The 17,531-nt window shown below is 39.0% G+C and overlaps 1 protein-coding gene across 1 annotated transcript; it reads left to right on the top strand.

Annotated features, from left to right (window-relative positions):
• Nucleotides 1-100: 100 nt before the first annotated feature.
• LOC110950379 (tyrosine-protein kinase CSK-like) lies at nucleotides 101-16,621 on the top strand. Its single transcript, XM_022192939.2, has 13 exons — nucleotides 101-547; nucleotides 7,084-7,186; nucleotides 7,279-7,392; nucleotides 7,485-7,597; nucleotides 11,381-11,600; nucleotides 12,980-13,073; nucleotides 13,199-13,264; nucleotides 13,609-13,708; nucleotides 13,793-13,883; nucleotides 13,964-14,037; nucleotides 14,722-14,917; nucleotides 15,007-15,093; nucleotides 15,553-16,621. Exons 2-13 carry the CDS (start codon nucleotides 7,172-7,174, stop codon nucleotides 15,736-15,738), a joined length of 1,356 nt encoding a protein of 451 aa, XP_022048631.1. The 5' UTR covers nucleotides 101-547; nucleotides 7,084-7,171; the 3' UTR covers nucleotides 15,739-16,621.
• Nucleotides 16,622-17,531: the final 910 nt, after the last annotated feature.

The following is a 17,531-nucleotide window of genomic DNA, read 5'->3' on the forward strand; positions in this document are numbered from 1 at the left end:
CAACTTGGTTGAAATGGATCGTTTGATCGCCTATTTTTAGCCGGACTGTCATTAACGCGCATGTGCAATGCGAAATCAAGGTGGGGCAAAGAAACTTGAATGTTTCTGACGGGGAAAAGGAGCAGAGCAGCCTGGAGCAGACTCAAATCAGTCTGAGGCGCTTTTAGTGAACCGCTGCGAATCATTTTGTAGCTGAAAGTTTGTTTGATTCTCCTCTTGAAGCTGAACCATCATCGAGGCGGCAGAGACAAACCTGCACTGAGCTTCTTATTCCATTTATCAGTCTGCTTTGTAAATAATGCTGAAAGGAGACGCACCAGCAGACAGTCTCAGCTGGTTGTGTTGATCTGCTTTTGGACTTCTGAAGCTTCACCTGAGACACGTTTCACTTCCTACTCATCAGGATTTGATGTTTCTCAGCCTCGACTGTCGGTGTTTTATTCCGTGAATGGGACTTTGCGTGCAGTGGTTCAGATGAAAGCAGACGTCGGGAAGTAGCTGGATCACCTGTTATCGCCTCAAATCGCTTGTTTTTACCTGCGAACAGGTAAGATCTGGAGTTTGACAATGTGCCATGAAGTAAATCTGTCTAACATATAACATATGGGCCAATCAGCGGGATCAGTTTTTGTTATTTTAACCAGAATGACAGCTCTGATGAAGATAACTTTTATCAGAATGCACTGGAGTGCGAGGTACATACTGATCTATCCAGACAAAATTTCATCCAGTGGTTGCATCTCAAATTTATTCACAGGAAAGCTAACACAGATTGGGTGATTTCTAGACAGACAAGGCCTTCCTCCTCCTTCAAGTTTCTGCTACTGCCTCTGACTTCCTGGGGTGAAGAAGCTGCATCATGCAGCTCCAAAAAACATTGTTCTGTCAGAACATGCTAGATAAAGGTGCTGATAATGAAGCTTATCTGCTTGGGGAGCATTAATCACAGATGTCATGGAGTTTGGGACCTTTACGCTCAATATTTGAAGCTGCTGCTGGCTTTCTAATGCCATCTGCCCCTACAGAAATGTGCACAATTGCAGCAGAGTGGTGTTATTAAATGATAATGCCGCTCCTTATTTACTCTATTATTTTCGGTAGACATTGTTAAATCTGCCAAAGCAACCAGTGCATTAAAAGAAAGTGCCAAACAGAAAAAAAATCCACTAAAGCAGCTAGGGAGAAACCCAGGAACCTCCAGGGTCTTCTTCAGGGTGATGCCCCTCTGGATGAAACAGGACTTCCCTCCTTTTCTGAAAAAGCTGCACAGCCATAGAGCTTTTCCCACCAAGGATTTTTCTCTTACAGTGTGACAAAACTGTGAAGAAAGCTGCAGAAACGAGGTGAAGAGAGCTAGTGAAACCACAGCAAAGCGTAGCAGCTTCTCTGTAATGTGTCATGCGTGGCTGCATCAGCAGAGCAGCTTTGCACTGCATAGTGTGCATAGTTCTGCTGCAAGGAAGTGTCCGTCTGTCTGCTGCTCACACACAGCAGCTTTGACTTATATGGTGCCTTTTTTGTGTGTTTACTCCATAAAAGCAACACTCTCAAAAGTACCATCAGTGTGAGGAGGCTCATGGCGTCATTTGAACTTTGGTTGGCAGTAAAATTCAAAGTTCACTGTGATGGCTGGATGCCAAATTAAAGGGGATTGCCCTGACTAGCAGTCATTGATTTTTCTCTTCCTGCTGCTCTGAAAACAACTTTGTTTCACAGAGTTAAGCTTTGTGTTTATTTATGATAAACAGGTGCTATTTTAGGTGGACCGTGTAATTTGTTTTCATGCCTGTATTACAGAGTCTTGCTGGAAAAAAGTGTCAGTCATTAAAGTGATACAATGATAGCTTGTATTGCAGGGCCAACCACTGGACTTGTACTTCCTCTCTCAGATTCTGCAGACAGTTGTTTCAGTGAACCGCACTGTTGCACCGGAGTCCAGCTGTTGTCCTGGAGGCAGAGGTGATTTCCTTCTCTGAGGAAAACATCTGCCGGCTGTAGGGCCCAGCTGGGGGAACTGTTGGCATGCACGCCTTCTCGCTGTCCTTCCATTCTTGCCACTCATTGTGTCTGTTTGTGTACCTGCGAGATGAAAGCTCAGTGGATATGGACAGAAATCGTCATTTCCTCGTCTGTCCCCTTGTTCTGCCACCCTGCTGCTGTAATAGTGGTGATAACAGGGCAGCAGCATCAAAGCAGCTACTCGGTATCCTGAGGCTGGAGGGTCAGGATGAGGCCCGGATCATCCTGCTGCATGTACTGAAGGAACCGGAGCACAGAAACAGACACACAATGCTCAGTGTGTCGCTCACTGGTTTAACCTTCCTCTTGTCCTCATTTACGGGCACCAAAAAATATTGTTTCCTTGCCTGAAAAAAATCCAAAAATTCAGCAAAAAAATACCCCAAATTTTTGAAAATTTGCAAAACCTTCAGGGAGAAAATGACAATAATTCCTTAAAAGTTTCCCTTAAAAGTTTTATTTTTAAAAATCCCCCAAATTTGGCAAGAAAATTCTTTTAAATATTTTCAAAAAATGAGTAAAAGTCTTCCAAAATTATCTAAAGGGATTACATATATATCAGTAAAACTTCTAATATTTTCTTTAAGGAGATTCACACAAAAAATCAACCAAAATCCAGCAGATTTTGCTGGATTTTGGTTGATTTTTTTAATGAATGTTCTTAAGAAGCATTTTTAACATTTCTTTATTCCACCAAATAAAGTTCAAAGATTTCCCAAAAATGTTGAAAATGTGGACATCAGAAGTTTCACTGCAAAAATATATATATATTTTTCCCCACATTTTCAAACTTTAAAATGTATCAATTTTGACCCGCAGGACGACACAAGGGCTAAGTAGTATATTCAGATCCTTTACTTTGGGAAAATTGAGAGTACAGTAATGCAAAAAGACTACACGTTAAAATGATGGACATGTCGCATAAAAAGAAACAATTTTCCAAGGTTTACATTCCCAAAACCTAAGTAAAGTACAATACTTTCCACCACAGAGGATATCTATGGCGGTCTGTCTATCTTTGTTGTTGTTCAAGTATCAAAATCGCACATGATGGTTGTTTTGAGGTGGAAAACGTCACTTGATTGTATGACTTTTGCAGCACTGTGCTTTCACAGATCCTGTCTGCAGGTAGAGGAGGGAGTGGCAGATTCAAACAAGGCCAGAGAAGATATTTCTGCATTCCTGTCCCATCTTGCTTTGTGTTGTTCAGACTGCGACTGACTTGCATAAGACAAGAGTCAGCTGTGGATCAACAGGTTTGGTTTGAACAATGGTATTGTTATGGCAGACTAAAATATGTAGGATTATACTGTCGTAGCTGTGAGAACTTTGAAGTGATTTGTCAGTCCTTATCAGCTTTTAAGTTTGGACTAATAGATTGTGCTGTTTGTGCTCTTTCCTGACTCCATTTAGGTTCATTGTGTCAGTGAGTTTGTTGGTTTCCTGTTGCTTTCAGGAGTTAATTTCCTGCATCACTTCTCTAACAGACACTATCTCTCACTCGGATGTACTAATTTGTGCTTTGCGTGCACACAGTCATGCCATTGTTAAGTATTTGTGAGGTTTTGTTTATCCATATTCAAAGTAGAATTCACTTGGTGATAATGGAGCAGTAAAAACAAGTTGACTGTGCAGAACTTGGAGAGTAAAATTCACACTTTGAGCTGAATCGAGCCATCGCTGCCCTTAAAGCTGCTCACTGAGCAGACTGATGATGATGGACTTCTCAGTGAGACCGAGGTCAGTAGAAACTTGACCGACTCACAATGACAGTCCTTGTGTGCTTCCTGAAAAGAGCAAGCTGTGGTTCCATGTGGAGCTCTCTGGAAATGGCAGTGTGACTCTTTGACAGACTGAGTTCAGTCCCGTTCACTCGGCTGCCGGTGGCCTGTTGCTGAGATGCATTCAGTGTCCCAGCACAGATTAATTTGGAAGTGCTCTTGTGTGGCAGCTTTGGCCCCGCTGATCCATTCCTCTCTTGGTGAGATCTTTCACCAGGGCCTCTGACATATTCTGTCACAATCAGCAAATTCTGATGGCTTTGCTAGTTGCAGAATATCATGAGCAGGCTTTCCTGTTTCAAGGTGTAACTCACACTGACGTAGATGAAATGTCAGTCGTATTTGTAGCAAGTAGCAACATGACTGTAGGCATGTCATTTTTGGCTTAAACACAGTGTCCAGACTTGAAATGAAAAGTCAAAAAATCCTTACATCTGATACATTGTGGAAAATCCTTTCCAGTAACTGACTGAAGGCTGCAGCCCACTGACATCAGAAGATGCTTTATGTCTTCTCTGGTGATGCTCTTTCAGGTCTTCACTGCAGCCACCTTCAGCTCGTGCTTGTTGGCCAATCATATTGAGATTAGGCGATTGAATCCGGCAGCCCAGGATATTTCACCTCCTCACTTTGAAAAGCCTTTAGTTGATCTGGCTGTATGTTCAGGATCATTGTCCTGCTGAAAGATGGAATGTGGTCCAGTGAATTTTGATGTGTTTGACTGAATCTGGGCTCACAGAATCCCTCTGTATTTAATGGCATTCATCCTGAGGCACTTATGGGCTCTTTTGTGCATGAAATAACATTAAAAGAAAACAAAGCTGCTTTGAACTCATTTAGTAGCCAAAAATGTCCAATCACTTTTGACCTCTTTCATTTTTGGCACTATTTGTGAAAAGATATATATCTTATACACAGCTCTCTACGATGATGTAAACCACTCACATTAACACAGACATTTGGCACTTTAATGTAACAGCCATCATTCTATTTTAATTTGAGTGTGATGAAGCACAGAGCCCAAAGAAGAAAACATCTCAGTCTGGGCTGGATCTCATCAGCTATTAGATGCTTTTGTGAGGAACTTTTATTCAGATTTTCATGGTCTACAAACAATGAATCTTTCTGACTTTAGTGAACCTGGGACTTCACTTCTAGTGCCACCAGCAGATTTACATTTTTAGTGAAATGTCTCAACACTGGACATTGGATTCTTTTGTGAAATTTAGTCACACTTGCAGCATTCCAATGCTAAGAATGTATAGTTCGGATAGTTTACATGCTAACCAGAAGAGCAGTCGAGGAGCACAGTCCTCTGAGGTCAATTCCTCGTGTCACATTGCTGAAGAAGATGATCCAGATCAGCACCAAAATGTATGAATGGATGAAATGGATTCTTTGTTTGAGCATACGCCACCTCTTCACCACGTTTCATGAAATTTAGCCAGAGCATTTTTGCATAATCTTGTATTCAGACAAATAGTCAGGCTGACAGACGACACTGAAAACAAACCAGCACTGAACCATGTATAGCAGAAGCTGAAGGGAGTGTCATTTGCTTCGTGGGTATTTAGTTGTCAACCACAGTATTGGACCGAAAGAAAGTTTTTCTTGACGGTGACGTTAAAGGGAAAATCAGGGGGTCACCATATCTGTTCAGAAATCACCCTCCGGGCACCATGAACACATGTACAATATTACATAGCAACACGTGCAATGGTTAGTTAAGTTATGTCAGTCTGAATGCGATGGCCTGACCAACAAACCAAAAGAGCCATCCTCAGAGCCACACCTCTGGCATGGCTAAAAATATTATATCTACACAAAATGTTTTTGATTTTTTTCAGATTTCTTTGCATACTGTTTTTTCTTGTGTAGTACTGGATAGTCTTAGACTTTCAGGACTCACTTTCCTGGAGCTACTCATGCCACAAGCCAGAATTACTCTGGTGTATCCAGTTAGATTTTCTTTCCAGTATTTTCTACAGTCTCAGAAGGCTGCTGTGGACTTGTGTTCTTGTTTTTCTTCTTGACCCCCTGCACCATGTGAAATGTAACATAGAGGAGAAGGGCTGGGATGAGCAGAGAGGGACTGCTCTTGCTGGGCTGATGGCTGTGAGAAATGTGTCCAGATAATTTTGTCCCTCGATGCAGAGGACAGCTGCAGTGCTCTGTAGGGGACGACATCGGTCACATCCTCATCATACTCGGTGACGAGAGTTCTCTCTGGGACACATTAGAGTCTCACATTTGCTCTCTGTGAAAAGGCATAGAATGTCAGATTATGTTTTTGAATGAAGACAGCTGCTTTTTTTAAAGGTTAAAAGCAGAGAATGTGTTGTGTCTCTCATGTTTGAAAGCGCCCCGCCCTAACGTTGGAATATTCTAAATCTGGGATGTCGTATAGGAAGTTGACTGCACATGTCGAAGGATGTGACCTCATGTAAAGTGAGTTTATCAGAGCCAGGATTTTCCCTGAGCTCTGACCACTGAGCCCTGCCACTTCTCCCTGGGAACTGATAGAGGACGAGAGGAAGTGGGGTTTTCTGGGGGTGGAGGGAGCGGAGATGTTGAGCATGACTTAATCCACAGGTCATCATTTAACTATGACGCCTCTGCTCGCATCTATTGTGAATGTATTATGGAAACAGAGTCCCCAGGGTGACTCAATCCTACGGTTACTGTCGCAGTGGCTGCTTTATTGACATAAAGAAACTCTGGGCTGGATGAGTCCCTTGGGCCTGGTCAGATCTCACCACAAGTTTGCATTCCAGCGTTGGAAGAGAGCTATCTTGATTCCTACAAGGCCCCATCGCTGGGGCTAAGATGGAGAACCAGTATGTGGCTTTTTTAGTTCAAAATGAAGCAGATTTCAATAAGAAATGCAAAGTACATTAAGGTTTCCTCTTTTTATTGATTGTCTTATTTCAAAATTCAGATTTCTAACTTTGCATCTGATGCTCTTGATTTGTTAAGACACTGAAAGTTTCTCTTCATAAATACAGTTGCCCTACGTCATGGAAACCTTCTGCACCAGTTGTGAAAGTGTGATTAAAAAAAGAAGACTTGTTATTTCTGCTTTCTGTATGAGGGAGTTATTTTTACCATCACTGACTGTGCTGAGTCTACTCTAGTGCGCTCTGATGATGGCTGGTCTGTTTGCTATGCACCTCTGCACAGTGAAAACCATTAATGCATTGTCTTTCCTGAGAATTTGTTTGTGGTGAAGTGAATGTTTTTGAAGTCAGAGCTTCCTACTCACTTACTCTGTTTCTCTTCATAGGTACTGTGCTGTACATGCGTGTGTGTTTACCAGCTCTAATGGTAGCAGCTAGAAAACCTCGCCTGTGAGAGGATCCAACCACCTCACCATGACAGAGGTCCAGGTAAGACTGACCAGTGGTGCAGTTTCTAATTTGGATACACCAACAAAAATTATTTTCTTTTGCTAATGTGTGATCTGTCCACTGGGCTGTAGATTCCGTGGCCGCAGGGCACCGAGTGTGTTGCCAGGTACAACTTCAAAGGCACATCAGAGCAGGACCTGCCGTTTAATAAAGGAGATCTGCTGACTATCATTGTTGTCACAAAGGTATTGCCTTATATGTTACATTTCTGTATTATTTCTGGTGAGGACAAAGTACAGACGGACCGAGTTACTATGTTATTTATATTTTATTTCAGGATCCAAACTGGTACAAAGCTAAAAATGCTGCTGGTCGTGAGGGAACAATTCCAGCCAACTATGTTCAGAAAAGGGAAGGTGTGAAATCTGGAGGCAAGCTGAGTCTAATGCCGTGAGTACACAGATTATCACGGTTTATGTCGTCCTTATAGCTATTGTAGTCTTTTCTTTTCAAAGCGATCAGGATTAGGCTAATGTATCTGCTGTGTAAATCTCCTGCACCACACCAGCTTTGTATGGTGTTTGCAGCGACGGCTAAAATAGCCTGACTTCGCCCTTTTCCTATGGCTATGTGGTCACAGAGGGCAGATGGCCTATTTGTCGTGGCAGTGGCGCTGTAGTTGTCTGAATGGAGACCACAGTTTGGTCGGTCTGTGTTGTAATTGCAGTGCAGTTGTGTCTGCTTCCACCTCAGCTTTGCATGTACTCTGCACTGTTTCCTGTTGTTTCTTTTCTATTTCAGACTGAAGTAATCTCAAAAATCTCACCGTTTGTCCACGTGATCAGTTTCCGGGTTCGCGCATACGTGTGAATGATGTGTTTATTTTTAGTGCACATGATCACAAAATTTAGTCCTGAATGACTTCATGGGGGCAAAAATACCCACAGCCAGTGACAAAAACACAGGCACACAGTTCATACAAAAAAAATGAATGACGTGACACTGGGTTCTTTCAGGATATGACAAAACATATCCTATAGGGACCTAGTGCAGCGCTGCATGAGCTACCTGCAGCACAATCTAACTTCATGTGTGTATGTATGTTTATAGACATATGGTGTCTGATTTATAGATACAGAAAAACGTGGCTGAGCAAGTTCCTCATGTATAGTAAGAACTTTTTTACAGTTTAACTTCAAGAAAAACATTAAAAGAACAGTTGCAAGTTGAAGAAACTGATTTTATCACATCACATGCAGTTCTCAGTACGGTAAATGTCACCAGTAAAGAATACGAGAGCCAAATTTTTAAGGGCATCTAGGGGCTTCATGGAACAGGCAGCTTTATGTCTGCAAAATGACATCCCATAATAGAAAACCAAAAAGGAAACCCCTTCAACAGTACTCCTCTTACAGTTAAGAGGGAAGCTGCTTTTGTTTCTTGTCTCAGCTTTCCAACAAGGTTTTTCTGTGCGATATTTAAATCATATTTATGGAGCCACATGCAAATGCATTTTCTGCACATTCTGAAGCTACATTTAAATATGTGACCTTTTCAATAATAAAACTGGTCACAGTGGATATGCAAATCAGTGTAATACATATACCTGGGTGCTGAACACAGTATTTGTTTTATTTCCATTCGAGGCCTATTAAAGGGCTATGATAACACACAGGGGTGATTAATGAAGATGAAAAGACTTACAGACACAAATCAGCCACACAAGTCCAATTTGGCAGTAAACTTTTATGAACCATTAGGAACCGTTAGCTAGACTCATAGCCCCTAAAACAGGTGTAGCTCTTTCTTCCAAAGCTTCCAGGGGATTATCTTTGGACAAATATGGAATGACAACCTCTAGTAAAGGCTGATGATAAATCTCCAACAATGAAAGTATAGTGTTTGCTACTGTTGAAATTCCTAATCAAATCTAGAAGCTGTGATGGTCTAAAAAAGTAATAGAATATCTTTACAGGCGGTTTGTTTAGCTTCAGCATTGTGAAGATAATTCTATCAAATAACTTTGCATTTCATACAAAAATGACGCTAATGCTGCGCATACATATATGCACACACAGTAAAACTGGTCATTTCTTGGAACCAAGAAACAAGAATCATTTCTTCCCACATTACAAAGTAAAACTTAAAAGCAGTTGTTCATACAATGAGCTTCCAGAAAGCGTTAAATATTAGCTGCATAATTTTAGAATAAAAGGGTTGTTCCATCCCAAACTATCTCTGCTCGATCATCTCCGATTTACATGAAACTTTTTTGAACATAAAATCTGGGTATGTGTAAAGATATTTGTGAAATCCTGGCTTGATATATCATATATGTGTGTGTGTGTGTATATATATATATATATATATATATATATACATACCAATATAGTTTCAAAAAATGTTTGGTGCTCTACTTCCAGCATGTTTTTTCACTTGTTGGAATTTGAGGCCATGTTTTTCACAGTTATGTCTTATTGTGCTTTTGATTTAGAATCTGCAATATTATATAAACAGATAAAATACAAAAATTTTAAAGACTGTTTTTCGCTGAACTTTCTTAACTGATTGCGCAGGTATGGCAGGTTGTAAGACAAAAGCAAAAGTACTGGTTGCTAATCTAGTCCAAACAGAGTTCTAAAGCTTCATAACATTTATATATATACTAAGAAAATGATTTTGAATACGAGCATATAACAAAGTGTTCAGTCACTTCAGACATCACATATCCAGCCAAAAGCATGACTCTGCTACATATTGGAAGAGATTCTTGTAGGTAAAGTCTTACGCAGTTTTTAAGAACATACACGTACTCACACTTTGACTTTCTGTACCGTGTTTACTTGTGACTTAGATCTTAAAAATCAAGTTTATTTCCAGCAGAACAAAAAGCAAAAGAATCTATTTGGATCCAATCAAACAGTTTCCCTAATGATCATGACAATAAACTGACCACTAAAGTCTTGTTCACATAATTACGTCACAGTACCAATGAATATGTGTCAAAGCATAAAAATTTCCCGTTTAAAAATATCCCAACACAAAACCACAAAACAAATCTTCTCCAAGCCAAGGTGTATGTCTACAAAGTGAGATCCAAAAATGAAAAATATGCCCATTTTTTAAAGAAATCATTTTCTTTACTGTGCTTGAAGAACAATTTTAAGACTCCAGAACTTCGTTATACTAGGATTAGTCCTGGTCATCTGTTGGCTTACGCGTCATTAATTTTTCTGTTAATTTGTGCTCAAACATGAAACTTTTCATGTTGGCTTGATTTATTTATTTATCATTTAAAATATTTCGACTTCACCCAGTATCGCAGATTATTTGATCTACTTGTTCAATATTGCACATTCTAAATCAGTGATATTGTGAGAAATAGCGGTGAAACTTTCATGCTTTTGTCTTCATTAGTTCGTAAGATTTTGTTGTTCAAACACAGACTAGAGGTTCAATGTGTGAAAACATCTTGAATGTGGGTTCATGGGCAGTTATCTCTGAAAGTTTTTAATATATTAAGTAAAATTTCACAAATATCTAAATGTTCATGTTCTATGCTACAAAAATGTCAAGCAGGTCAGAAATTGCCCAAACAGGAGATTTAACAAATATTATCTAAAGAACGAACCATGAAGTGTTACAGTAATTAGTAAAATCAGCACAGAAAAACCTTACCTCTCAAACTGACAATAAATAGAGCAAAAATCCATCCAGCACACACTCTCACAGAAACTTGCAAGAATTAAAAAATGACAAGAAAGGAAAATATATAAACAGTCAAGGTAGGACAACTTGAAGATTGGACAACGTGAAAATTGGACTTTAAGATCACAAAGTGTCCTCCTTTTTGCCAGGAGACCAGCTTCCATTAAGCACGATACAATGGTAAGATTACATAGCACTTATTATATAAGCAGGGATTTTTAAGACCAAAGTTGCACTACAACATAAAAACTGAAAAAGTGACAAGAGTAAGTAAGAATGAAAATGAGTCAATAATCATCAATGAAATATAGAAAGAACTGGGTAAAACAGTAGGAAGTAAAATGACCTAATAGCATAAATGTTCTGCTAGAGTCAGCAGAAACCTCTTCTGGGCCCATGTATCATCGCCATTCATACTGTGTTTCATTCACAGTGATTTCATGAGTTTCCTATAGCTTAACGTGTAAATATGAAATGTTTTACTGGTCTGTTTTTTGTCCTGATCAGTGGCTCTTCTGCTTGCAGATGGTTTCATGGGAAGATAACTCGGGATCAGGCAGAGCGGCTGCTGAACCCCCCAGAGACGGGTATGTTCTTGGTGCGAGAGAGCACCAACTTCCCCGGCGACTACACGCTGTGTGTGAGCTGCGATGGTAAGGTGGAGCACTACCGCATCATCTACCACAACGGCAAGCTCACCATCGATGAGGAGGGCTACTTTGAAAACCTCATGCAGCTGGTCGAGGTAAAACATCAGACGAACTTTTGAACATCTGCTGCATGGAGCATCGGCCTACTGTGGGCGCTGAGTTTCAGAGTCCTCGTGTAACTTTTTTTTCCCTTTTATTTAACACAAAGAGGTTGTACAGGGTGTTTACTGAGAATGGTCATAGAGAATAACACAAAATGGAAACAACAACTTATTCATATTACAGTGTAAACACAAAGAGTCATATAAAGGGAGTATTACAACCATATGGGTAACAGATCATATTCGTCCATATTGTGAGCAGAAGAGGATGAAATTAACTAGTAATTAATAAAGTCCTCATGTAACTGCGCCGCTGCAGAGTCGACGTACAGTTCCTGGAACATGTAATGAACAGGAAGTGCCAAAGAGGAAGCGAACAGTATGCTGAGGTTCAGAGTTCTAACCTCAAAAAGACACCCAGCCGCTACTCCGAAAGTGACTACTATTCCAGTATGAAATGCTTATTTTGAGCTGCAGTGTATTACATATTGTTTAGAAGAAAGTCCATTTGTGTGAAGAAGTTCAGAATGACCTACTGAAGTTTGTCAGTCATCCATTTTACAACACGTTATGCTCAGTTTGACCAGACAGCCCTCTGTTGGCCACCGTGAAGTACTGCGTACTCAGTTTTATTTAAGGCTGATGTGTTTCTTGACATGTATTTTGACTGAAACTTTTTTATTGTTCACAAAGGTCTTTCTTTAAATTAAAGCCAGAACATCAAGTTGACAGACCAAGCAGAAAATCAAAAGGAAGAAAACGAGAACAAAACAAAAATAAAACCACAGCCTTTAGACACGCAAGACTGATCCTCTGACAGATGTCCAATAAAAAGTAAAGATTATTTATCCGCTTCTTTCCATGAAGCAGTAAAGGGGGACCAGATTTCAATAAAATCTTCAGATTGCCTAAATATGTGACAGGGCATTTAGATAATGATGTTCTGAATGTGGTTCTGGGGGTTTCTGGTGCTGCAGTGTCACTTTTAAAATCTTTTGTAAGGCCGTTAGCAGTAAACAACATTGGACACCGTCAAAGGGATGCAAATGCGATCTTTCCACTGTATTTTCATGTGTTTTGCAGGGCTGAACAAGCAGAATTATTTATTTATTTTTGTTGCGAATACTTTATTTATCTTACCGCAGTCACAGTTTTGACCATAATTGCTCTTTCTCCTGTGCCTGTGCTTGAAGAAATCTATTTCTGATTGTGATGCTTTCTTATGTGGTAAAAATGTATCACATATTTTTAATGTATTACATAATAAATATTGAAGTTTGTAAAATATGCTGAAATCAAAATAGCTGTTTTGTAATGATATATTATCTCCAAATTATTCAGCCCTGGTGTCTTGTCTCTTTCATTGTTTTTAGCACTACACCAAAGACGCTGATGGTCTGTGCACCAAACTAATCAAGCCAAAGCTGGAGGAGGGAACAGTGGCAGCTCAGGATGAGTTTTCCAAAGGTGAGTCAGTTCTTTCTGTTTCTATGCAGCTTCAACACTGCATTTTTTTTTTTTTTTTAATTTTTTGGTTTATCATAAACATGAATTTTCCTCACCTTCTTATATTCCCTTTAAATAACCAACAGGTGGCTGGTCAATGAACAGAAAGGACCTCAAGCTGCAGCAGGTTATTGGAAAAGGAGAATTTGGAGGCAAGTGTGTTTACACTGCATTGTAAAGGTTGTTTATGGCAGAAATCAGAGGCGGGATCTATTGTGGATGTTGGAGTTTAAAAAATATATATAAAGAGCTGTAGTCAAATTTTTGTCTGATGAACCTTGTTTAGTAAAATCTTTACATTGGAAGGTCCCGTTTAGTATAAATACAGGTTTTTTTTTAATGTAAGCACAAAAAATTGACAGTTAACTGTTGACATTTAACTGGACTTGCTATTATGTGTTGTACCTGCTGCATTCTTCGTGTTTTCAGCTCATGATCATGTAAATGCAGCTTCACTAATAGTTCCTAATGGGTTCACTGTTTGTGATCCTTCCAGATGTGATGGTGGGAGACTACAGAGGGACCAAAGTAGCTGTGAAGTGCATCAAAAATGATGCCACAGCACAGGCTTTTATTGCAGAGGCTTCCGTCATGACGTAAGCAAATGAAATATCTTGTCCTTGCTTTTTAGAAACACAAATGCATCCAAACTAACCGGTCTGACTGCTGTTCTTCTTTAGACAACTACGACATGATAACCTGGTACAGCTGCTTGGTGTGATTGTGGAGGAGAACGGGAGTCTGTTTATAGTTACTGAGTATATGGCCAAGGTAGGCTTCTGACTGCCTGATCATTTGTAACATCCAGAATACTGTCATGAATATATAACATGCATGTTTTTTGTTTATAGGGTTGTCTGGTTGACTACTTACGTTCCAGAGGCCGGACAGTACTTGGTGGAGACGCTCTCCTAAATTTTGCATTGTGGGTATTTCTGCAGTGGTCTGTAATGTGTACTTTTACACTGTGTAGTACATGCAGTGATGCTGTGGAGCAATAAATCATGAGCATTTTCTGCTGTATCAGCATGCTCATTAGGATGGGCATGACGAGATTCTCTTATATCTGCAGAAAAAATAAATCCTGCTGTTAGGTTTCTGTACATACAGCTACAGCATGATGACTCTGCAAAATATTGTTTTCATGTTTTGTCTTATGAATCTACAGATCAGTGACTTAAATTGAGTTGGCTTCCCACTTCCATGCTCAGCTTATTATGTATTTATGTATTAAATCTTAACATTTTCATTGATTAAGCTAAAAATGACCATATTTAAACAAGACGCATGTCAAGACAAGCAGCAGGATATTTTTCAGTTTCTTGCTAGTCCACACATTGATTGGTGCTGATTTTGCAGCCCAAAAAGCAGCAGTAAACCAGTAAATTAAGGAAAAATTACAAAGGAAACCAGTTGGTGCATACCTCAAGAAGCTGGAAATGTGTTCGGCCTGTTTGCAGGATGAACACATTTAAGAGAACCACTAAACGTTCTTTTTTGAAAGACAGCTTTACAATACAGCTATAAAATACCCATGTTTAGCAGCAGCATCACCAAAGAATGTGTTCTTCACATACCTGAGCTCATCCACATTACTTCTCTTTAACAGAGACGTCTGTGAAGCCATGGCGTATCTGGAGGCAAATAACTTCGTGCACCGAGACTTAGCAGCCCGAAACGTTCTCGTGTCAGAGGACAACATCGCCAAAGTCAGTGACTTTGGTTTGACCAAAGAGGCGTCATCCACTCAGGATACAGCCAAGCTGCCTGTGAAGTGGACATCACCTGAAGCCCTGAGAGAAAAGGTACACAGATGTAGGACTATTTTGAGCAGCAAGAGCTGCCCTGTATATGTGAAAGATACTCTGACCTTTTTTTCCTTCTTTATCAATAGAAATTTTCCACCAAATCAGACGTTTGGAGCTACGGTATTTTGCTTTGGGAAATCTACTCCTTTGGCCGAGTCCCCTACCCAAGAATTGTAAGTATCAATGTTTTTCAGGACAGTGGCATGTAGTAAATAATATGAAGCACCCTGAATAAAGGGAAAGAATTATTGAAAAGCAATGCATTCTCACTAATCTTTAAGATACTAATGGACTAATAGTACTATGGCTTTCTGACTTTCTAGAAGATTCTAATGTACATTGTGTATATGGTGTAAGAGTTTTTAGTTATTTTTTACATTTTTCATAATGTACATACCTGACAGATAATTTCTTGGTTACTGTATGTTTTTGACAAGAAAAACTTTAGTCCTTTTATTTTTTTAAAAAAAAGTTAAATAAGCTATTCTTTAACATATTAAATTACTGTTCAACCAGTTTCACAGTTTTCCTGACATTGCAAAATGTTAGACAAAGAACAGTTTCACATTCTGTGATCAAATTTAGCTATGGTCTGTGTCATCAGTGTGTGAATACTTTGCTTTTTTCTGCAGCCATTAAAAGATGTAGTGCCTCGAGTGGAGAAAGGCTACAAAATGGACTGTCCAGATGGCTGCCCTGAAGTCGTGTATAACATCATGAAACAGTGCTGGAACCTGGATCCCGCTGCTCGACCGAGCTTTCAAATGCTGAAGGAGTGGCTACAGCACATCAGCCAAGGGATGGGGAAAAAACAATGAGAGATCTGACAGAACAGACAACGAGAGTGACTTTCCTCTTCCTTCATTTTGACCACTGGGACCATCGTCTGGGATGGAAAAAAAAAAAGTCTCAAGATCTGTATTATTTGGCAAATTTCACAACAAATAGTATTTTCATCAACTGTATCCTTCTTAGTGACGTCCTTCACGTCAGGCTGTTCACACGGCAGCCACTCTTAATGGGCATCAGGTTCATCGTGTCTTCCTGCACTCTGTTATTAAGAGTGAATGATTAACTGTCATATCGACGCGTCTTTCCTTAGACACAGTGCTGCCTCAGAGCCGTAGTGCCTTGACAGGTTTCCATATCTTTTATGTCCTTTACACTGATATCTTTTGTCATATTGAGTACATCCTTTAATTTTAGAAACTTGTATAAAGTACCATCATTTGACTCAGCTGACTGAATCCACAGTATCCGTTTAAACAGGAAAGATGCTTCAAAAGTAGGAATACAGTTTTGATACGTCATTGCTCGCTGTTATTTTTTTTTTAGTTTTTTTAAAGTTTCCAGGTACACCTTTTTGCATGAATGTGGGATTATTTTGTTGAAAAGACTAAATTAAAATAACTGTAATTATGCAACTTTATTTTTCATCGTTGAATAATATTAAATGTGTAATTCCTACTCTCTTATCCCTCTGTAAGTAAACAAGGAACCACCAGTACTGTTATAACAACACTGTTCAATTTGGTAGATGGAATTTTCATGGCCAAACTTTTCCCAACCATCATAAAGTGTCTTGCAATGCAAATCTTTTGATCTAATCAAACTATGGGGAATTTTGTATGCAGGAGAAAAAGAGAATGTTAATAAATGTAGTGTGCTGCCATTTTTGACAATAAAAATATTTTGAAAATGTTTTGCTTCAAGAGTCATTTTTTAAGCATCCTTTTTGACATCTGATTTTTGTGAGTTAACATTTTGCCATCCATAAAGGACTTTTTTTTTCCATAGTACCTAAAAGAAGAAGCCTATAATATTATACAAATACTGTACTTAATTGTTACAAATGACACTGTACGCTTTAGTTTTTATTCTGCGTATTTGCAGATCACCTTTATGTAGCAATACTGTTTCTTACAGTGAAAATTTAAATGTACGAATTTCCCTTTCGCTTTTATCATTTCCTATTACTACTTTTAGGATCTGAATACTTTATATACACTTTCATGGACTTGTCTTTTGTATTTAATATGAGTCAATTTTACAATTTTATGACATTTTGATTCCATACGTTGTCTCCATACATGCATTTAGATGTTTATTTTCTTACTAATTTTCCTTTTTTATTGCCGATTCATGCAAACTGAAGCATATTTGAGATAATACCTATTATGCATTTTTTTTCTCTTGCCACTGACAGTATTTTCTGATTTATGGATTAGTAAAAAAAAAAGATAAAATTCCTTCTGTACAAACCTTTGACACTAATATTTCAGAGAGAGGAAGCAAAAATTTTGAAGCTGGTTTAATCAAGTGTACAATTTTGTGTCTGGAAATAATGTAATGCTTTTAGATGCGTAATACCTTGTTTGTTCAAAATTTGTAAGAAAAATGGCATTATCAAACTGCAAGCAATCTGCTATCAATCAATCAATCAATTTTTTTTATCCTATTCACCTTTAATGTCTCCCTTTAAAAGTTATAAAACTAACGTTGATCAAAACAAGGCAACAAAACACATTTTAAAACAACATAAATGTTTTTTTATCATGGGGGGGGAGGTGTTAGATAAATATAACAATGTATGTTTTTGTTAATTTGTTAA

Source organism: Acanthochromis polyacanthus, chromosome 8 (genome assembly GCF_021347895.1).
Source record: "Acanthochromis polyacanthus isolate Apoly-LR-REF ecotype Palm Island chromosome 8, KAUST_Apoly_ChrSc, whole genome shotgun sequence".
NCBI lineage: Eukaryota > Metazoa > Chordata > Actinopteri > Pomacentridae > Acanthochromis > Acanthochromis polyacanthus.

Excerpts from the sequence above, each read along its gene's own strand:
- LOC110950379 (XM_022192939.2), top strand. Across the intron at positions 13,265-13,608 it reads TGGAAAAGGAGAATTTGGAG|ATGTGATGGTGGGAGACTAC; the intron begins GCAAGTGTGTTT and ends TGATCCTTCCAG. Across the intron at positions 14,918-15,006 it reads CTGAAGCCCTGAGAGAAAAG|AAATTTTCCACCAAATCAGA; the intron begins GTACACAGATGT and ends CTTTATCAATAG.